The sequence below is a fragment of the Scylla paramamosain genome, chromosome 33 (genome assembly GCF_035594125.1).
Source record: "Scylla paramamosain isolate STU-SP2022 chromosome 33, ASM3559412v1, whole genome shotgun sequence".
NCBI classification, from domain to species: domain Eukaryota; kingdom Metazoa; phylum Arthropoda; class Malacostraca; order Decapoda; family Portunidae; genus Scylla; species Scylla paramamosain.
Window position 1 is genome coordinate 11072368 of NC_087183.1, and position 20964 is coordinate 11093331.

The window sequence follows — 20964 nt, forward strand, 5'->3', positions numbered from 1 at the left end:
ATCCATTCTTTTTTTCATCCTCTTCTTTCTTGTAGATGGTTATAAAGATTCCTTACATTGCTTTTAGTGCTGCGGATTGTTGCATAATCTAGAGAAATTTAAATGGAAAGACTGCATGGCCTTAAGTATATGTGTGGTGCCCCAAGCCGCCACAACTGCGAAAGACGTCAAGAGAGAGTATTTTCAATTTTTTGGGGCAATTTGTTGATTATTGCAAGTATATGGCTTTGTAAATGGTTCTATAAATAAACGTAAAAATTTATGCTTTGTAATAATTAATGTTGAGAGAGAGAGAGAGAGAGAGAGAGAGAGAGAGAGAGAGAGAGAGAGAGAGAGAGAGAGAGAGAGAGAGAGAGAGAGAGAGAGAGAGAGAGAGAGAGAGAGAGAGAGAGAGAGAGAGAGAGAGAGAGAGAGAGAGAGAGAGATACAGTACATTCAAGCATTTCATTTTCCTTACAATGTTACTTTTTCACTGTTATCATCACCATTGCGTGTAGTTTTCCCTATATTTACTTTCCTTTCTCCTCCCCCTTTATCCTTAACTTTCTCCTTACATCTTATACGTTTAGCTACTTCCATCGCGAGGTACAAAGACACCAGACATCACTATCACCATTCAACATAATAATTACCACCATTATCTTCACGTCACCACAAAGGTAATCCTTCTGGACCTTCTTCTTCAGGGACTGGCACCTCAGGGGAAATTTTTTTTTTCTTAATACATTTTGTTGCACTTGGCCAGTACCCCTCTTACATATACAAAATAAATAAATAGATAAATAAATAAATAAATAAATAAAATCATCTCGTTTTTGTTCCTTTTTCAGCAGAGCACAGTCCACCAAAATCATTAGACTTTTTACTTTATTTTATTTTTTTTTATATGTACATTTTGTTGCTCTTGGCCAGTCTTCCTCTAACATATACAAAAATAATAACATAATAACAATAATTTCGTTCTCGTTAATTAACAGAGATGCCCGGCAGATTCTTCTTGAACAAAGCGCAATCCACCACCACCTGGACCTTCCTCTCCTCGTTCACCTCCACCGTGCCCTACACCTGCTACACCAGTGAGTGGAGGCCTTGTCCTTGTTTGACTTTTGTGGGACAACGGCAAATCATTTATTTATTTATTTATTTTTTTTTTTTTGTGTGTGTGTGCTTCTGACGTGCCTATTTCGTATATGGAAAAGAGGATTGTTGTTATTGCTGTTGTATTTGTAGTAGTAGTAGTAGTAGTAGTAGTAGTAGTAGTAGTAGTAGTAGTAGTAGTAGTAGTAGTAGTAGTAGTAGTAGTAGATAAGTTAAGGTAAGACAAGCCAGGGTAAAGTAAGGTAAGGAAAGATAAAGTTAATTAATTAAGGAAAGGTAAGGTTAGGTTAATTAAGGAAAGGTAAGGTTAGGTTAATTAAGGTAAGGTAAAGTTAGGTTTGCTAAGATAAGGTGAGGTTAGGTAAGCCAAGATTAGGTTTGCTTTGTTAAGGTTCGGTTAGATTAAGTCCAGTTAGATTACCTAATATAACTAGACCAGATTAGATTAGGGTAAGATTTAGCACTACCACCACCACCACCACCACCACCACAGCTGCCAGCACGGCGGGGGCTACGATGGAGTGCATGGGTCGTCGTCTGCGTCGTATTCGTGGGCTTCGAGATCAGGATGTACAAGTCGAGCTGTTCCCAAGTGGACCGCTGAAGGAGGGGCAGCAGGAGGAGGAGGAGGAAGCAAAGGAGAGTGACATAGGGAAGTTCTTCACGATATGGCGGACCGCTAGCACCACCGTCACCGTCACCACCTTCTCCACCAACCGCTCCGTCACCATCTCTGTCTCCGCCATGTGCACCGTCAATGGTCTCAATATTAACTTCTGCTGAGGGGCGTGTTGTGAGGAGGAGGAGTCAAGAAGAAGAAGAAGAAGAAGAAGTCAAGAAGAAGTCAAGAAGATGAAGATGAAGATGAAGAAGAAGAAGAAGAAGAAGAAAAAGAAGAAGAAGAAGAAGAAGAAGAAGAAGAAGAAGAAGAAGAAGAAGAAGAAGAAGAAGAAAAAAAGAAAGACGAAGAAGAGCAGCAGTAGTAACAACAACAACAACAACAACAACAACAACAACAACAACAACAACAACAATAACAACAGTAACAGTAACAGTAACAAAAGAACAAGAAAAAAAAAAAAAATAAGGACAAGAAGCAACAGAAAACGGACTTTGGTATTTGCAAAACATACATACATAATCATAAGTTAATGTATAAGCAAAAAAATGTATACTCAATCTAGTGTATAAGTAATATGTATATAATCGACCCCAAAATACATAGGTAAGCTTTCATCCAACTAAGACATTTAATTTTCCTTTTGTTTTATATATATATATATATATATATATATATATATATATATATATATATATATATATATATATATATATATATATATATATATATATATATATATATATATATATATATATATATATATAGAATTAATTTATAAGAAAACTGTACGTGTATTTGCATATAGTTTCACCGCTGGAGTACACACACACACACACACACACACACACACACACACACACACACACACACACACACACACACACACGCACACTCTCTCTCTCTCTCTCTCTCTCTCTCTCTCTCTCTCTCTCTCTCTCTCTCTCTCTCTCTCTCTGGTGCAACACTCCTCTTAGTACGTCATAGGACCACGCAGCCAATGAACGACAAGAATTTATTATTATTTTTTTTTATTTCATTACTTTTTCTGTCTTTTCCTTCCTTCTTAGCATCATTTTTTGGATGCATATTTTTGCTTTCAGTTTCCTGTTTTTTCATCGTCATTCCTGTCGCTTTTTTTACCTCCCCTGTATAAAAAAAAATAAATAATAATAATAATAATAACAATGTTGAATAAGAAGAAAAAAATTAATAAATGATGATCAAGAAAAACAAGAAAACAACAACAACAACAACAACAACAACAACAACAACAACAACAACAACAACAAGCCAGCAGACAGCAGGAGTGACGCCCCACACACACAATATCAGCAAACTTTCCTTAAAGCACCAAATAGCATCTCAGTTTTCCTGTACCCAACCCTAAAATGCGCGCACCAATAGGAGGCAGTCCCCGTTGTGACGTCACCGCGCAGGGAGCCAATCAGGGTAAGCTTCGTAACTCAGCACAAAATAATAAAAAAAAAGGAGATGAAATGTAATGAAATCAGGGAAAAGAAAAAAATAAAAGAATGGAAGGATAAAGGAATGAAGAAAAGAGCGAAAGAAAGGAGGAATAATGAAAGAAAGTAGAAATTCAAGTAGTAAGGAATGAATAAAGGAAGAAATAATGAATCTTAGGTATTACAACAACAACAACAACAACAACAACAACAACAACAACAACAACAACTACAACTACTACTACTATTACTACCAATCACTTGTACTGCAATCACGTTTCGATTACATGTAAATTTTTCGTACGTGTTACAGAGAGAAAACACACACACACACACACACACACACACACACACACACACACACACACACACACACACACACACACACACACACACACACACTCCCTTTCCCCGATCTCCTCTCCTATTAACAAGCAACCGCATATGTAAATATTTTAAGAGTTTGCAAATGTGTGTGTGTGTGTGTGTGTGTGTGTGTGTGTGTGTGTGTGTGTGTGTGTGTGTGTGTGTGTGTGTGTGTGTGTGTGTGTGTGTGTGTGTGTGTGTGTGTGTGTGTGTGTGTTTGACTGAAGGCTATTAGTGGTAATAGAGAGAGAGAGAGAGAGAGAGAGAGAGAGAGAGAGAGAGAGAGAGAGAGAGAGAGAGAGAGAGAGAGAGAGAGAGAGAGAGAGAGAGAGAGAGAGAGAGAGAGAGAGAGAGAGAGAGAGAGAGAGAGAGAGAGAGAGAGAGAGACAACAGATGTAGAAAGAAGAGGGGGCCGCGGTTTGTGATGGATGAGTGGAAGGGAAGGACGGGAGGGAAGAGCGGGAAGGGAGAGGAGAGGAGGTGAAGGAAGGGAGGGAGGAGACAACCAAGGTGACAGGTGAGAGAGACACAGGTATATAAGTGAACGTCTCTCCCTCAGTCATCACTCGTCCTCTCCTTCCAACGACTTAACTTCAGTACCACAAAAACCAGTGAGTAATAGAGGCAGTAGTAGTAGTAGTAGTAGTAGTAGTAGTAGTAGTAAGAGCAACAACTAGACATTTCTCCATAATAATCCAACAACGTGTAATTTCAAAAGTGTACCTAAGTCTTCTATATACTCAATGAAACGCGGCAAATAATCCCCACAGACTTAACGAAAATGGCAAACCGTATCCGTAGACTTAATGAAATGTCATGAGAGTCTCCCGTAGGTTTATGTAGCGGCACAAACTTTTGGCGGCGTTCTAAAAAAAATATTGTGGATCACCATTATGTAGACAAGCCACAAGGTCAAATCAACTGTTCTTTGGTCCAACAGGTGCGCGGGAATAACAGCAGAAGCAACACACATAACAATAATAAAAATACTGATAATTTAATCACCATCACCACTAAAAACTTCTCATCTTTCAATAAATCTTCAATAAATCCCTATATATCAACACCCACAGTAGAAGGAGCCACGCATAAACAGATGAGAATTATAAAGAAACACTCATATATACAAAAACTAACACTTATAGGCTTGACAACTTAACACATCCTCCCTTATTAAAATCCTTATATTTCTCAGATAACACGTGTACAGCACCATGCAGGCGTCCGTGGCAGCGATGATGGGTGTGGTGGTGGTGGCCATGGTGGGCGTGGTGGTGCAGGGGGCCGGCACGCTGGTGGTTCCCGTCGTCACCACCGGGGGCATCACCACCTCCGTCGGCCTCTCCGCCGCAGGAGCCGCCGCCGCCGCTGGCCTTGGTGCCGTTGCGCTCGGGGCGACGGCTGTGGCGTTGGTGGCTGCCAAACGTGGTAAGAGGAGGAGGAGGAGGAGGAGGAGGAGCGGGGACTGGAGAAGATTGGGGAAGGGAATAATGCAATGTAATGAAAACGTGTGAAAAATTAATGTTTGCTTTTATTTGTATTTATTGTTCAGTTTCTGGTCGACGTCTAGAAAATGTTAACGTTTATTAGGTGTCCATTTTCTATCATCTATCAATGTAATGTATTCACTTACCCAGTTATTTATCCACTTACTTTACTTTTATTTTACGATTCTATGTTTGTTTTTTAGCTTTGAGCGACTGAGTAATTACGTTCTGACTCTCTCTCTCTCTCTCTCTCTCTCTCTCTCTCTCTCTCTCTCTCTCTCTCTCTCTCTCTCAACAGACAGCAGGAAGACCACCTATGGGCGCCACAGGAGGGCTATTCGGGATGAAAAGTAAGTTGTTGCGACACCTAACATTCACTCAACCCAAAAGCCTGAAACACAACAACTATCGCACACTACCACCACTGTCACAACTACTACTGTCCTGCAGGGTGGAGGAGGTGCTGGCGATGGTGGCTACCGTGGACACCCAGGGCTGCGGCATGAGGCACGTCTGCGAGGTCTTCAAGAAGGACAAGAACACCCTTACCCCCACTGAAAACAGCATCCGCCTCCTCATCGGGTAAGGAGTCGTGAGAATTCTTGAGTCACCCTTTAAATCCACGTCTCTTCCTCGTTTTCTCCTGTAAATGCTCGATTCTTCCTCGTTTTCTCTTTTAAATCCCGTCTCCTCGTTTTCTGTCTTTTTTTCTTTTTTTTACCGCATCAAAAGAAATGTTAGGTCTTCCATTGGATAAAAGGTTGCTTTTTTTTTTTTTTAGTTACTGTTTAAATATACTCGTTTTCTCTTGTCTAGTGTGGCTGTCCTTACTCTATCCGGAACCTCTCTCTCTCTCTCTCTCTCTCTCTCTCTCTCTCTCTCTCTCTCTCTCTCTCTCTCTCTCTCTCTCTCTCTCTCTCTCTCTCTCTCGAATCTTAACTTTCTATATTTGCTTTGCACTCGGATTTTTAACACATCCCTTTGTAGAGAAACAGGAAAAAAAAAAAAAATCAGTAAAATTAATACTGATTCCTTCATTTCTTGACTTGTGCACATCGCTTTCAACCCTTACTTACCCTAACATTTTAACCTTGCGGCACCCACTTCAAGCAGACGTCCCGCAACATTACCACCCCCATACAAACCACACAGCCCACACTCGGTATCCCTTAGGAGGCGTTCATTTCACCCACGAAGCTCCAATACCCACCCACATCACCCACACAACACCACTCAAGCCCCATTAAACTCGCAGGGAGAAGCCACAGGAAGCAGGGCCCTCTGACTTTACGCACCCCTCAGTCCTCTACGAGTCTGCCGCCATCCTGGGCCAGCACGGCAAGGACTGCTTTGACCTCTACCGCTCCTGCCCTCTGACCCACGCCGAGGTCAACGAGTACCTGGCCACCCTCGACCTGGACCTCGATTAGGGAATTTGTGGCATGGTGATGGAGTACAAGTTTGTATGGGAAGTGAACGGGAAAGGAGAGGAAAGGAAAGAGATGGATAGGAAAGGAGAGGAGAGGATAGGAAAAGGGAGAGAAGGGAAGGGAAAGGAAGGGAAAGAGAGGAAGAGAAAAGGAAGGTGCGTTTTATGTGTGTACTTGTCAGATATATACATTCAAAAGTGTTATATACTTTTTTACGAGTGTGTATTGAAACTATAGTCAATGAATCTTCTATCTGTGTATCTTCCTATCTATCTATGTATCTGTCTGTGGAAGGAAGGGTGATGATACGTTAAGGTTTCGAAGTTAATATATATAAGAAAAGATATCGATTTTATTATACGTAATTGTGTATTGTCATTAATTTGAGTGTCACTTCTAAAAATAAATATGAAAGTGATATAAGTATGTTGTATTTGAACCAGTATACTTAAACACACACACACACACACACACACAGTCGCCATTAGGTCATTTTGTAAACAATCTGTGTTCCTCTCGCTTTTAAAAGACAGTAATAACAGCGGCAATTACGCTAATTACTAAGTAAAACACCCGGACACGAGACAGACGATCTAATTAGCTATAACCACGCACGCACGCACACACACACACACACACACACACACACACACACCACACACACACACACACACACACACACACACACACACACGTTCAGTTTAAAAATAAGCCATATTTAACTATGACCACGACAAGAACCACCACCACCACCACCACCATCACTACTACTACTACTACTACTACCACCACCACCACCACCACCACCACCACCACCACTATCACCACCATCACTGCAATATTCCCACCACTACCACCACCATTACTAATACAACTACTGCCACAACCACCACCACCACCACCACCACCACCATCAACACCAATACTATTTCTGCATATTCCTTCTCACCACCACCACCACCCACCACCACTAAAGGATATACGAAGGGAAAGTTGTCACCCACCCTACGGAACTCCACCCTTTCCTGACGGGCCATAAGTGGGAGTTCCTTCGGGCGAGATCCTTCCTTCCACTTTCATTTCCTTCCTGACATGTAGACACTTCTTTCTAATTCTACCTCACCCCTCTACCGCCGCATTCCTCACGATTCTAACTCTTAAACTGCTTCCTGCTGGTCTGTTGCTATCTTAAAATCTCTCTCTCTCTCTCTCTCTCTCTCTCTCTCTCTCTCTCTCTCTCTCCTCTCTCTCTCTCTCTCTCTCTGTCGATAATGACTTTTTAAACGTCTATTTTTGGTCTCCCCTTTTGACATTTTTCATTATATTTAATTTAATTCACTTTGTTTTGATTTCCTTTTCTTCTCTCAGTTTTTTTATTCATTTATTTATTTTATTTATTTATTATCTATTTATTTATTTATCTATTTTTTTTTAAGCAACGATTTATCAAACTCGACCATCTTCTGCACACGGGAATTTACTGAAAGATTCCGACTCCTTTCATTTCTCAGCTAGAGCCGCACTGAACCATCTCCGCGTGACCGCATGAAGGGATGTTATGCAGGACTGAAAAAAATAAACAAAGACTCCCTAAACTTATCATTATAATTGCAAGTTCATAATGCTCACGCCACTCAAACTTCATATACGTAACACAATGGAGTTCCAACGATGATAAATAGGAATAAGTCGATTTGCCATTTAATTAAACACAGTAAAAGATAAATTAATTTCTTTGGTAACACATCAGTTTGATTTGATTCTCGATGCCACAGGAGGATTAAATTACTATCATTTACTTATTTGGTTTCATACGCAAGGCAGATAGGACAGGGAGCATAGAGAATTTGTTTAAGAAAAGTCTGGTTCCCACATCACTCCGATAAGGAAAAACACGAGGGCCAAAAGAGATGCTATGATATGCCTTTATTTATCTATCCATATATTTATTCATCTGTTTATCTTGTTTATTTATTTATTTCAATCTGTCAATTTTTTTTTTTTCGTTTTATTTATTTATTTATTATTATTATTTTTCTTTATTATTGAAAATGCTTATAATCTTGTGTAGTTACTTTCCCAATACAATGACATGTTAATTCCCTTCACTCTGATCAACAGCCAGTAACCACATGAAGTTCGGTAATGGTCATTAGCAAAATACAGATATAAAAATAAATAAATAAATAAAATAAAAAACTTGGGCCGCCCTTAAAAATGTGCAAAACCAGACGCTGTTGTAATGGTAGTATCATTTGCATACATTTACAACTCACAAGGCCATAAACAAAATCCCACAGTTATCATTAATTCACTCATTGGATAAGTTATGGCTGGGGGGACTCCCACGTGTAGACCTGACGGCTTCTTGCAGCTTCCCTTGTCTCATCATGCTCTTATTCCCTTACGCTTTTATCTCCTTAAGAAAAATAAATAGATAAATGAATAAATGAAACGGCCAGAGCGCCACGTCCGGTGTTGTGATGGCGGAAGAAAACGAGACATACAGAAAGAAAACGAGGCATACAGAAAGAAAACGAGGCATACAGAAAGAAAACGAGACATACAGAAAGAAAACGAGACACCTCACACAGAACACCACCAGCAGTATCAGGAGGACAAACACCACTACAACAACACTGGTGATTACACTTTCCCTCCTTTCCTTCACTTTTCCTCCCTCACTCCCTCCCTCCCCCTTTCTCTCCTTCCCTCTCCATATCTCACGACGTCCCTCCTCCTCTTCCTCCACCCACACACTAAGAATACTATTGTACTTTGAGAGAGAGAGAGAGAGAGAGAGAGAGAGAGAGAGAGAGAGAGAGAGAGAGAGAGAGAGAGAGAGAGAGAGAGAGAGAGAGAGAAGGGAGAAGAAGGGAGAAAGAAAAAATAAGAAAAAAAGAACGAAGGAAAAAGTCAATGAAAACAAAAACAAGGAAGAGAAAAACGGGGAGAGAGAGAGAGAGAGAGAGAGAGAGAGAGAGAGAGAGAGAGAGAGAGAGAGAGAGAGAGAGAGAGAGAGAGATCCCACGCTTTCTATTTAAATCCATACTAAGGATACAAATTCTGATACATACCTCCTCCTCCTCCTCCTCCTCTTCCTCCTCCTCCTCCTCCTCCTCCTTTCCTTCCTCCTCCTTTCCTTCCTCCTTCGCAACCGGATGAGAGGGATGAGAAAAGGAAAGAAAACCAAACAAGATCAAGGGTGTGAGAGAGAGAAAGGGACAAGGAAGAGAGGAAGAGGAAGAGAAAGAGGAAGAGGGAGGGAAGGGAGGGGAGGGAGGGAGGAAGAAAGTGTGACTTCTCCATTTCTCAATTACATGTATGAGGAAATAATTAGTGAGGGAATGAATGTGAGAATGGGAAGAAAAGGGAGGGAGGGAGGGAGGGGAAGATAAGGGGGAGGGATGGAGGGAGGAATTAAAGAACCTGCAATTATTCCTTAATCTGTTTTATTTATTACCAGAGAGAGAGAGAGAGAGAGAGAGAGAGAGAGAGAGAGAGAGAGAGAGAGAGCATAGTATCGAAAAATTCTCTTATTTCTTATTCCTTGTTTTCCTCACTTCATCTTTGTCTCCCTTCCTCCTCCTCCTCCTCCTCCTCCTCCTCCTCCTCCTCCTCCTCCTCCTCCTCCTCCTCCTCCTCCTCCCATATCACCACCCATTAACTCCCATTCTTCACCCCTCACAATTATTTTTCTCTTTACCAATACCTCCTCCTCCTCCTCCTCCTGCTCCTCAAAACAATGGGTGGCGCAACAAACACCAGCATTAAATAAACACAGGTAGAGGCGTATCAGGTAACGTATTAGCGACGCCTTTGTGACCGCGGGAAAAGCTGCAGGAGGAGGAGGAGGAGGAGGAGGAGGAGGAGGAGGAGGAGGAGGAGGAGGAGGAGGAGGAGGAGGAGGAGAAAACTATATGTACATTTTTTGAGTAATATACCAACTTTTAATTTACAACAACAACAACAACAACAACAACAACAACAACAACAACTCAGAGACAAAACAAACATATCACAATAAAAATAGAAAAAACAGAGAGAGAGAGAGAGAGAGAGAGAGAGAGAGAGAGAGAGAGAGAGAGAGAAAGAGAGAGAGAGAGAGAGGAAGAAAAGCTGCGGAAATCCTCCCTCCATTGTGTGATAAACCTCACTACACCACCCAGACCCTCCCTATATAACACAACACACCCTTGGCAATCACCACTCGCCCTGCAGCCCTCACGCCGCCGACAGTGCCTCCCCAGTGCCAATCGAGCGTTCAAGAGTGCCACCATCAGACCCAAGAGGAAGAGTGCCACTACCAAGGAGGATTCAAGAGATATAAGAGGATTAAAAATATTTGATCCTGATACTTCAACTAGGAATACAGTGATAACGGTAAAGCAAGAGGAAAGCAAGAGGAACAAGGAGATAATAATGGTCCAAGAGGTATCAAGAGTAATGAAGACTTAGTGATTGAAAAGAGAATATCTGCACTGCCAAGAGGAACATTCAAGAAATTTCAAGAGTACCAAGAGGAAGAGGTGTCCGAGAGGAGTGTGAGAGAGGAAGGAAGAAGAGGCTCATATTACCAGTGCCAAGGGTGAGAGGAGGGAGGGAGGGAGGCAGAGGAGGAAAGAGGAGGAAAGAGGAAAGGAAGAGAAGGAAAAGGGGGAAGAAAGAGGTGACTAATGAAAAGAGGAAGAATAGAGTAAGAGAAAGAGAAAAATAGAAAAAGGAAAACAAGAAGAGAAAGACGTGACTGCAGAAGAGGAATAGGAATTACTGATAAAGCAAGAGGAAGGAGAGGAAAGGGTGGAAATGGAAGGGAAGGAATAGGAAGATAGGAAAGAAAAAAGGGGGGAGGGGAAAAGAGAGGAATCTGGACATAGAAGGGAGAGAGGAAGTGAGGGGAAGTGAAGGAAGGAAGGAAGGAAGGAAGGAAGGAAGGAAGGAAGGAAGGAAGGAAGGAAGGAAGGAAGGAAGGAAGGAAGGAAGGAAGGAAGGAAGAAAGGAAGGAAGAGAGAGGGAGGGAATAGGGAACATCTTAAGAACAATAACAAAAATTAAATACCATACATTAAAGAAAGCATTAATTGTAAACTCTCTCTCTCTCTCCTCTCTCTCTCTCTCTCTCTCTCTCTCTCTCTCTCTCTCTCTCTCTCTCTCTCTCTCTCTCTCTCTCCCAGATGCGGCTGAGGCGGTTGGTGGTGGCGGTGGTGGTGGTGGCGGGGTGCCTGCTTCCCCTGGCACCTCCAGCTGAGGGTCTCTTTGGCACTGCCCTTACAGCTGCCACGCTCAGTTCCGGCGCCCTCGCTACCCTGGGCCTACTGGGGGCTGTGGGCATTGGTGAGTAGGCCTAAGGAGGAGGAGGAGGAGGAGGATCTTAATACACTTTTGTTATAATACTTGTGCTAATCCCATACAATTATTAATCTCTCTCTCTCTCTCTCTCTCTCTCTCTCTCTCTCTCTCTCTCTCTCTCTCTCTCCCGCAGGTGTGGCCCTCAAGAAGAAATTCTACGGCGGGTATGGCGGGGGGTACCGTGGCGGCTATGGGGGCTACAACAAGGGGCACTATGGGGGGGGCTACGGGTATGGGAAGGGGCATGGAGGCGGGTATGGTAAGGGAAGCTATGGGTATGGTGGCAGTAGTTACAGTGGGTATGGGAGTCACGAGGTGGGGTATGGGCACAGTGGAGGTGGGTATGGGCACAGTGGAGGTGGATATGGCAACAGTGGAGGTGGATATGGGCACAGTGGAGGTGGATATGGCAACAGTGGAGGTGGATATGGCAACAGTGGAGGTGGGTATGGTGGGTATGGTAGCGGGGAGCACGGCCATGGTGGGTATGGGGGATCTGGTAGTGGGTATGGGGGGGGCTCTGGGGGTGGATATGGGGGGGGATTCATTAATGGCGGGCATGGGGGTGGGTTCGGTGGGGGTGACAGTTTCGAAGTGGGTCATGGCGGGGTTGGGGGTGGGTACGGTGGGGGTGGGGCGTATCCCGTGCCCCTTGGACATGCCAGACGCCGCCGGGATGTGCAGGTGTGTAGTAGTAGTAGTAGTAGTAGTAGTAGTAGTAGTAGTAGTAGTAGTAGTAGTAGTAGTAGTAGTAGTAGTAGTAGTAGTAGTAGTAAAAGTAGTAGTAGTAGAAACAGCACTAGAAATACATAAATAAACAAAACAATAGCAACAACAACAATAATAATAATAATCATAATAACAACAAAAAACAACAATAACAACAACTTCACCCCAAACCCTAACAGAACAAAAGCAGCGAGAACAAGGACTGGAAGAAGGGAGAGACTGAAGAACTGAAGGCAGAACAGAAACACAAACTTGAGGGAGCTAAGGAGGGAGAGAAGGGGGAGGAGGAGGAGGAGAAGGAGGAGGAGGAGGAGGTGGAGCTGCTGCTGGGGGAGGACCATTTGGGGTGTGCTCGTATGCTTGTGTGTGAGTTGGCTTCCCGCTCCCCTGGTCTCCTCCCGCCCCCCCATCAGGCAGTGCTTTCCTTCGTCAGGTGGGTGTTCTCGTCCTAGTCCTCTCTCTCTCTCTCTCTCTCTCTCTCTCTCTCTCTCTCTCTCTCTCTCTCTCTCTCTCTCTCTCTCTCTCTGGTTTAGTAAAATTATACGGTAATTCTGTTTTTATAATCATTTTCCTCTTTCCTTTTCCTTCTTTTTCTTCTTTCTCTTCCTCTTCTTTCTTACTTTTTCCTTCTTCGCCTTCGTGTCACCTTTCCAATGACTCCTCGATTTTATTATTATTATTATTTCATTCTTTCTTCCTTTATCATGCCTTCTTCAGTTCTCTATTCCATCACGACTTGCCTTTATCATGTACGTCTTTCGCTCTTTTCTCTCCCTCACTGTACTCTTATTTTCTCCCTCCTCCATCTTCAAAGCATTCTCACAAATATCTAAAACGACTGACTGCTTTACCTCTTTTGGTGTTGTGAATGTTCTTTTGCTAACATTCAAGGAAGTGTAATGAAAAATTCTTGAATGGACAAAAAAAAAAAAATAATAATTACAATAATAATAATAGTCTTTTCTAGTACAGAACTGTATGTAGGAAACTAAAGCACATAAGAAGAATATACAGTAGGTTAATTTTGTCTTTCTAGGTTACTAAACTTTAAAAAAAACAATGTAGTACAGCAATGTGTTTAAATTCTTGTAGGTGATTGAGAAAAAAAAAAAAAAATTGGCCAATAGTAAAAAGCTGAAACAATAACAACAGAAATCTTCACCTCATTACACCACTAACACACAAACACCCTCTTGTCGCACCACAGAAGCGAAGGCAGCAAGAATCTGAACATGAAGCCTGGAGACGACCAAGCGAACCAGCGTGAAGCAGCTTCGGGCATGGCAAGGCTGTGGAGGGCATCAGAGGAAGGGAGAGGAGGTGCCCAGTGCTCCAAACTTTACCCTAAGTGCCCCTTCACTGCCAATGGGGTCATGGAGGTCGTGAGAGAGGTCGCCGAAGCCCAGTGAAGCATTTGTTCGAAGCTTCACATGTGGTTCGAGACGGTGGATTAAATTAAGCTCTATTTCTCGTTACTATCTCTCAGGTTAAGAGGTTTTATATTTTTCTGTAAGTTATGTTTTTCAGAGTTTTATATATATTTTTTTTTTTCTGTCTCTCAGCTAAGGGCATGTTTTGCATTTTTATATTAAGTTAAGTATGTTTTCAAATAGAGTGACGGCGTGTATATAAGTGTGTGTGTTGTGGATGATCTAGCTAATAAAAGTGTAGTTGTAACAGTTGTAGTTGTTTACAGTGTGTGTGTGTGTGTGTGTGTGTGTGTGTGTGTGTGTGTGTGTGTAAAAGTAGTACCTATTTTAAACACTAATTAGGTAAGATACATTTCTACTCTCTCTCTCTCTCTCTCTCTCTCTCTCTCTCTCTCTCTCTCTCTCTCTCTCTCTCTCTCTCTCTCTCTCGCCTTGTCATTCCACTACTTGAACCAGATTCTCACAAAATCAACAATCTGGATAAAATACGTCACTTTCTTCCACCGTGTCCCTCCCTCCCTCCCTCCCCCCCTTCCTCCCTCCTTCCCTTCCTCCCTCACTCTCTTCATCCTTCCCAAGACGATGACACAGAACACAAAAACAGAGAAAGCTAAAACGAGTTAAAGAAAATAGTAGTTGTAGTAGTAGTAGTAGTAGTAGTAGTAGTAGTAGTAGTAGTAGTAGTAGTAGTAGTAGTAGTAGTGTGACTCAGATATCTGGTATTTACGAGTTAAGTTCTGTCAAGTTTTGTTAAGTTCTATTGATCACTGTTTCCATGAAGTGACTATAGACAATAAGGACTGTCACCTTTCACGGAGATCTTAATAAAAAAAAAATAGGTATATATGAATGGATGAATGAATGAAAGAGATACAAAGAAAGCAGTTTTCCCACAATACGCATTCGGCAGATCTGGGAAAAGAAAAAAAAAGAAAAGAAAGAAAAGCATCATTTTCCTGCACTGTCACTGGATACTCAAAAGAAAAAAGTTAAGAAAACAAAGGTAAAAATTTTCCCACAGTGGCCATGGACATCTTGAAGAAACAGTGAAGGGAAGAATGGAAAAGCACCACGGAACCCATCACGCCATTTACTTAACAGCGTGACTGAGTGATGGGGACTTGAGACACTGAGGAGACAGCAAATAGACACAATCCTATTATTACACACACTCATATTACAGTACTGGCAAGAGAGATAATCACTTTCCATTCAATATTCATCATTAATTAGATCATTAATGCATTGTAGTTTACTCATTCACTTTCTTTTCTCCACCCGTCCTGATACTTTCATGGAGGAGGAGGAGGAGGAGGAGTAGGAGGAGGAGGAGGAGGTGGAGGAGGAGGAGGAGGAGGAGGATACGGTTGGCCTTGTAAAATAAACAGTAGAAACATCACAGTGTTGGAAAGGAGAGAGAGAGAGAGAGAGAGAGAGAGAGAGAGAGAGAGAGAGAGAGAGAGAGAGAGAGAGAGAGAGAGAGAGAGAGAGAGAGAGAGAGAGAGAGAGAGAGAGAGAGAGAGAGAACCTGTTTGTTGAGAAGAAGAAGAAGAAGAAGAAGAAGAAGAAGAAGAAGAAGAAGAAGAAGAAGAAGAAGAAGAAGAAGATGATGAAGAAGAAGAAGAAGGAGGAGAAGAAGAAGAAGAAGAAGAAGAAGAAGAAGAAGAAGAAGAAGAAGAAGAAGAAGAAGAAGAAGAATGAAAGAAAAGAAAGTGGGGAAAAGGAAAAGGAAAAGAAAAAGAAAGAAGAAGAAGAAGAAGAAGAAGAAGAAGAAACTAGAGATGAAGAAGAAGAAGAAGAAGAAACTAGAGAGAAGAAGAAGAAGAAGAAGAAGAAGAGATAAAGATGAAAAGAAAAAAGAAAGAAGGAAAGAAAGAAAGAAAGAAGAAAAAGAAGAACAAGAAGAACAAGAAGAAGAACAAGAACAAGAACAAGAACAAGAACAAGAAGAAGGCCATAACATTAAAACAAAGGAGCAGGGAAAGACAGGAAAGTAGGAAGGAAGGAATGGAGAAAGCGAAAGGCAAGTAGAAGAAAGGAAAGACGAAAAGACGGGAAATAATGAAGGAAAAAGAAAGGAGGGAGGGAAGGAGGGGGGGAGGTATATCTCATTTGAAAGTGACCTGCGTATACTCCGTGAATATATAAAAGCAGACTCCCAACACCTGACTCATCTCATTTCAGGCGACCACCTATGCAAATCACACCTTCACCAGACAGGTAAGGCATTCCCACAGTACCATAAGGGTTAGACTAATTTTCATCTGCCAGGGAAGACTACAATACTTTGCTTTTATAACATTTTCAAGTAGCTGCAACCTCATTAGGGGAATTTTACGTTCGTTATCTCACCTGCACGTGCTAACCATGAACTCCTGCCTTTAAAATATACTGTTGTTTCTGCACTCGTATACTGTATTTAACAATGGCTTTGTGCTGCGAGGGTGAGCACTTGTTACGTATGAGAAATGTTGGTTTTGTAAAGGTACGTAGTTTTGCACGTACTCTCAGTAATCATCATCATCATCATGTAGGTAATGTTGGATATATTCTTAATTTCCTCGTGATTACTGGAAAAGTTTGTGATGTGTAAGTTTATGCGATTTTCTTTGCAGTTCAGTCATACATGAAGATACAAAGAACACCAACATACTATGAATATTCTGAATGTAAAATAATTATAGCTCGATCTGATTAATGAACGAAGCCACCACTAATACAATAACCATAATGATCTCAGCCACTATCAGTGATCGACTATCATAACTGTCACAGCCACCATCACAATTACACATTACGATTGAACCTGCAAAGTGCGATGCTTGCCGAGAATTTATTGATTGATTCATACAAAATAGTGTCACACGGTTTGACTGGAAACGAGCCGAATCTGTGTCACAAGGTTTGGAGAGAAAAAAAAAAAAAAATGTGACAGTTCATATACGAATATATACGCATTACACTTGCTTTAAGTACAGTAAAGTTGCAGTTGATAGTACAAGTTGGTTCATCAGGTGGGACGAGTTGGCAATGGACCGAGTTGGATGCACACCTTACAAACTGCTTACGTCTGCACACATCACACGGTTTTCAGTATAGTATCACCAACAACACACAGTACCACTCCTGTCATCCCTGCCGCTACTATTAAAGGCACCATCAATCACTGCAACTAATTACAAGTATATAACTAAAGCACACATCATAAATAAATACAAACAACAGGTAAAACAAAAACAAAAAATAAAATAAGCACGAGAACACTTACCCATGTGTTACTTGGGGCGAGGCTATGCGAAGTGTTGTTGTTTTCCTTTCCCACAGCAGCACACTTGAACAGACCTTAATCCCGTTATTCGATCACCTCTCAAGTACACAAACTATTCCTGGTAGCTGTGAACTCCTCGCCTTATCTCAGGAAAATAATATAAAGGCGGTTAATTTATAAATACTATAAACACTGCCACATGCACCAACCAACCGAGAAACTGGCCGCCATTACATATATTACGCCCTTTTCCTCACTTTTCTATTTATCTTCAAGAGTTTCATGTATTTTCTGATAGGTAGAAATACGGGCACTACTCACTAGCTTCACATGCACTCATGACACGAATTAGTAGAGAAAGTATATGGCAATATATTGAAATGGCGGGAGACTTGCCTTCACTCACACAATCAAAACACACTGGTTGCGCCGCTGAATTGCGTTTTTTACTTCATTTACTCATATTGTATTTAACTGTGGCTTTTATTATTATATTTATTATTAAAAAAAAATATCTTTTCATCTCATATTCTATTTTCTCATAATAACTTATAAAACCTTGCCAAATTAATCAAATGAAAGCGGCAGTACTATTCTTTGAAACTTTACCCTCATAAACAAGGAAATTTATTTGCCGAAATAATTTTAATAACTTTCCCTATCTTTTCTTGTTTTCATTACCGTGCTGTTTTTATATTTTCACCGTCTCATCCTTTGCTCTCTTTTCCAGTCACTTTCACTTGCGTATCAAAGTTATTTTAACACTAATAAAATTTCCTTTCTCCAAAACCTTTCTATTTATCTCCATGACAGTGAGTGACTGGACAGTATTATTTCTGTCTCCCTTTTATCACGAAACCTCCTCCCACGATCTATTAAATGTCAGCTTTCTTTAACTTCCTTTAACTTTATGAATCATCTTTATTTTTCTTTCTCATTTTTCTGCATACACATAAGAAATCAGTCCATGGTAGTAGTAGTAGTAGCAGTAGTACCCCTATTTAACCACTCCCTTCTGCAACTCCTACAGAAGAAAAAGCAATGCAGTTAAGGCGATGGTGGCTGGTAGGGGCGGTCGCTGTTGTGATGGCTGCTCTTCTCACCACCCACGCGGAGTCATCGGCTGTACTAGTGACCGGATCGGGCGCCTGGACCATCCTGCAGGGCATGAAGGCAGCGCTGGTGGCGAAGCTTGGCGGGGCTCCGGCGCTGGCCAAGCTACTGGGTTTGGGTGGACTTGGTGTGGCTGCAGGAGCGGTGGCGGGAGCGACAGCCCTTGGCATCCTGGGTAAGAGAGAGAGAGAGAGAGAGAGAGAGAGAGAGAGAGAGAGAGATTTCTATGATGTATAGGACTGTAAAAATATTGTTAATCTATTTTTATTCTATCATTATCTTTTATATTACCATTATGCACTACTCTCTCTCTCTCTCTCTCTCTCTCTCTCTCTCTCTCTCTCTCTCTCTCTCTCTCTCTCTCTCTCTCTCTCTCTCTCAGTCGTGAACATTAATACACTACATTTTCAAAACTAATCCACAATCTCTTTCTTCCCACTCCTGCAGGCGCTGTGAAACTTGGTCTCCTGCATAAGTGTGGCTGTGGAGGATACGGCTGTGGTTATGACGATGACTATGGTGACTACGAAGACTACGGTGGTTACGGTGGTTACGGTGGATACGGTGATTACGGTGATTATGGGGGTTGTGGAGGGAAGGGCAAGGGCGGAGGCTGCGGTGGCTGTGGACTGCATGGTGGAGGAAAAGGCGGCGGAGGAGGCAAAGGTAAAGGCTTCATAGGAGGAGGAGGAGGAGGAGGAGGAGGAGTTAAGATGAATTAATTATCTGCTATATTTTACCGTTTAACCTTTCATTATTACTACTTTTTTTCTTTCTTTTTTTTTCTTTTTATTAGTCTTACTCTTCATCATTTTTTTTTGCTAATACAATACCAAGTGTAAATAATGTTTTTCTCTGTATACTTTTTTCTTTCTTTCTTTTTTTTAATTTTTTGTATTGACACTACATATCTTCCATATCCTCTTCTCCTATGAATAGAAATATTGGAAAATAACAGTTGATCCCCTTTACAACGCTAAGTAACGGTCGCCTTAAGACATAAACGAAAAGAAAATTAAAAACGTGTCTAATTTTTTTATCTTCTTCTTCTTCTTCTACAGGTCATCACGTCATTTATACCATACCTGTACCTTACCACTACGACGCCGGATACGCTGGTGGTGGTGGTGGATATCATGGCGGAGGTGGTGGTGGAGGTGGTGGAGGTGGCGGTATAGGTGGAGGCGGTCATGTTGGGGGTGGCTATGGTGGAGGAGGAGGATATGGAGGTGGAGATATTGGCGTAGAGATATATGGAGGAGGAGGAGGAGGAGTGGAAGACTATGCTGGAGGAGGATATGGAGGAGATATAATAAGAGGAGGAGGAGGAGGAGGAGGAGGAGGAGGAGGAGGACACAGCAGCTATAGCAGTTACATGTCACGGGTTGATGAGATATCCAGCAAAAGAAGAAGGAGGAGGAGGAGGAGACATACTACCCTTCCTTCTCCAGCTGACGACCTCCAACTCCTCCAGGTGAGAGAGAGAGAGAGAGAGAGAGAGAGAGAGAGAGAGAGAGAGAGAGAGAGAGAGAGAGAGAGAGAGAGAGTTATTCCTGTCCCCTCCCAAATGTCATTCCTTCCTCCCTATCCCTTCCGTCATTATCTTCCCTTCATTTCTTACTCTATTAGCAGACGGAGGCGCAGAAGAAGTACTTCGAGGAGGTGCGGGCTGTGGACTCATCCCGCTGCGGCCACAGAATGGTATGTGAGGTGGCTGCCCGCGCCGCTAAGGGCCTCTCACTACTGCCGGAGGAAATATTCATCCTGAAGGTGTTGTGGTGAGTGACTATCATAGCAGTAGTAATTGTTGTTATAGTAGTAGTAGAAGGAGCAGCAGAAGTAGTAGTTTATAGCATTGAAAACCAGTATCACCCCAGTTACCTACTCGCATCCTCTTTCAGGCACCAGCAGGAGCAGCAGAAGGGGCAGGGCGGCGCCAGGGAGGAGTACGAGGCAGCAACACAGACAGGTTACCGAGGGACCTCCTGCAGCGCCACCTACAGCAGCTGCCCCTACTCGGCTCGGCAACTAATGGCAGTGGTGAACGTGATTTCGACTCAACTGCAGGAGGAAGAGAGAAGATAGGGGAGGTGATGGAGGAGGAAGAGAGGGAGATAAAAGGTGTAGTGAAGATGAGAGATCGCATGAGTGTTAATCTTTTCTCTTCCTATACATAGTTCTAGAAGGATATAGGAGGCAGGAGGGAGGGAGGAGGAAGTGGTTAAGGAGATATATGGAGGATGCTGTGTTACTTTATCCCCTCCTCCTCCTCCTCCTCCTTCTTCAGTCTGGAGAGAGAGAGAGAGAGAGAGAGAGAGAGAGAGAGAGAGAGAGAGAGAGAGAGAGAGAGAGAGAGAGAGCTGCCCTGCAAATATAAAAGAAACGAGCGAAGAATGTGGTAGGATGATGCAGAGTAAATTAAAGAAAGGAACAAGAAAAGAAGGAGAGAGGGAGGGAAAGAAATTAAGAGAGAAATTTGAAAGAAATACTCAGCCTCTGATGCACTTAAATATAATGCCATGAATTAAAAAAATGGCCTTAAATAATTATTGCACTCTTGCTTGAATCCTTTTGTTAGTGATCGCCTTATTTCTTTTATTTTTGTTTTG

General features: G+C 42.1%; 6 protein-coding genes across 8 annotated transcripts in view; 5 read left to right on the forward strand and 1 right to left on the reverse strand.

Moving 5' to 3' along the window:
- Positions 1 to 2049, forward strand: part of LOC135089454 (uncharacterized) — a 10437-nt gene extending 8388 nt beyond the window's left edge. The window contains exons 12-13 of the mRNA XM_063985033.1: positions 978 to 1076; positions 1592 to 2049. Coding sequence (XP_063841103.1) covers positions 978 to 1076; positions 1592 to 1881 — 389 coding nt within the window. The 3' untranslated portion in view covers positions 1882 to 2049. The remainder of the gene's footprint in view (positions 1 to 977; positions 1077 to 1591) is intronic.
- The window catches only part of LOC135089684 (uncharacterized), a 31319-nt gene extending 13658 nt beyond the window's left edge, over positions 1 to 17661 (reverse strand). Inside the window, exons 1-2 of one of the 2 annotated variants that reach the window (XM_063985597.1) lie at positions 17564 to 17659; positions 17243 to 17382 (exon numbers count right to left, since the gene is read on the reverse strand). The gene's annotated coding sequence lies outside the window, so the exon portion shown is untranslated. Of the gene's footprint in view, positions 1 to 17242 lie in introns of both variants that reach the window. The other variant, XM_063985596.1, reaches the window with a different exon arrangement.
- On the forward strand, positions 4123 to 6883 carry LOC135089486 (uncharacterized). Its single transcript, XM_063985063.1, has 5 exons — positions 4123 to 4160; positions 4745 to 4977; positions 5335 to 5386; positions 5487 to 5618; positions 6292 to 6883. Exons 2-5 carry the CDS (start codon positions 4764 to 4766, stop codon positions 6464 to 6466), a joined length of 573 nt encoding a protein of 190 aa, XP_063841133.1. The 5' UTR covers positions 4123 to 4160; positions 4745 to 4763; the 3' UTR covers positions 6467 to 6883.
- Positions 10690 to 14225, forward strand: LOC135089488 (keratin, type I cytoskeletal 9-like). Its single transcript, XM_063985064.1, has 5 exons — positions 10690 to 11054; positions 11641 to 11800; positions 11949 to 12499; positions 12724 to 12977; positions 13752 to 14225. Exons 2-5 carry the CDS (start codon positions 11641 to 11643, stop codon positions 13951 to 13953), a joined length of 1167 nt encoding a protein of 388 aa, XP_063841134.1. The 5' UTR covers positions 10690 to 11054; the 3' UTR covers positions 13954 to 14225.
- Positions 16158 to 19300, forward strand: LOC135089683 (uncharacterized). Its single transcript, XM_063985595.1, has 3 exons — positions 16158 to 16194; positions 18273 to 18530; positions 18803 to 19300. Exons 2-3 carry the CDS (start codon positions 18284 to 18286, stop codon positions 19075 to 19077), a joined length of 522 nt encoding a protein of 173 aa, XP_063841665.1. The 5' UTR covers positions 16158 to 16194; positions 18273 to 18283; the 3' UTR covers positions 19078 to 19300.
- Positions 19301 to 19324: 24 nt separating this feature from the next.
- LOC135089685 (uncharacterized) lies at positions 19325 to 20440 on the forward strand. 2 transcript variants are annotated; one of them, XM_063985600.1, is made up of 3 exons: positions 19325 to 19829; positions 19985 to 20133; positions 20257 to 20440. In XM_063985600.1, exons 1-3 carry the CDS (start codon positions 19731 to 19733, stop codon positions 20438 to 20440), a joined length of 432 nt encoding a protein of 143 aa, XP_063841670.1. In that variant the 5' UTR covers positions 19325 to 19730. The 2 variants fall into 2 exon arrangements, with proteins under 2 accessions (XP_063841670.1, XP_063841671.1); XM_063985601.1 differs by having other exon boundaries at positions 19988 to 20133.
- Positions 20441 to 20964: the final 524 nt, after the last annotated feature.

What these genes read in the sequence shown, in the direction of transcription:
- LOC135089683 (XM_063985595.1), top strand. Translation starts at nt 18,284, where the DNA reads ATGCAGTTAAGGCGATGGTGGCTGGTAGGGGCGGTCGCTGTTGTGATG. An exon ending in GACAGCCCTTGGCATCCTGG is followed by an intron (nt 18,531 to 18,802) that starts GTAAGAGAGAGA and finishes CCACTCCTGCAG; the next exon opens with GCGCTGTGAAACTTGGTCTC.
- LOC135089685 (XM_063985600.1), top strand. Translation starts at nt 19,731, where the DNA reads ATGTCACGGGTTGATGAGATATCCAGCAAAAGAAGAAGGAGGAGGAGG. An exon ending in ACGACCTCCAACTCCTCCAG is followed by an intron (nt 19,830 to 19,984) that starts GTGAGAGAGAGA and finishes TTACTCTATTAG; the next exon opens with CAGACGGAGGCGCAGAAGAA. An exon ending in TTCATCCTGAAGGTGTTGTG is followed by an intron (nt 20,134 to 20,256) that starts GTGAGTGACTAT and finishes ATCCTCTTTCAG; the next exon opens with GCACCAGCAGGAGCAGCAGA.
- LOC135089488 (XM_063985064.1), top strand. Translation starts at nt 11,641, where the DNA reads ATGCGGCTGAGGCGGTTGGTGGTGGCGGTGGTGGTGGTGGCGGGGTGC. An exon ending in ACTGGGGGCTGTGGGCATTG is followed by an intron (nt 11,801 to 11,948) that starts GTGAGTAGGCCT and finishes TCTCTCCCGCAG; the next exon opens with GTGTGGCCCTCAAGAAGAAA. An exon ending in GACGCCGCCGGGATGTGCAG is followed by an intron (nt 12,500 to 12,723) that starts GTGTGTAGTAGT and finishes AAACCCTAACAG; the next exon opens with AACAAAAGCAGCGAGAACAA.
- LOC135089486 (XM_063985063.1), top strand. Translation starts at nt 4,764, where the DNA reads ATGCAGGCGTCCGTGGCAGCGATGATGGGTGTGGTGGTGGTGGCCATG. An exon ending in GTTGGTGGCTGCCAAACGTG is followed by an intron (nt 4,978 to 5,334) that starts GTAAGAGGAGGA and finishes CTCTCTCAACAG; the next exon opens with ACAGCAGGAAGACCACCTAT. An exon ending in AGCATCCGCCTCCTCATCGG is followed by an intron (nt 5,619 to 6,291) that starts GTAAGGAGTCGT and finishes TTAAACTCGCAG; the next exon opens with GGAGAAGCCACAGGAAGCAG.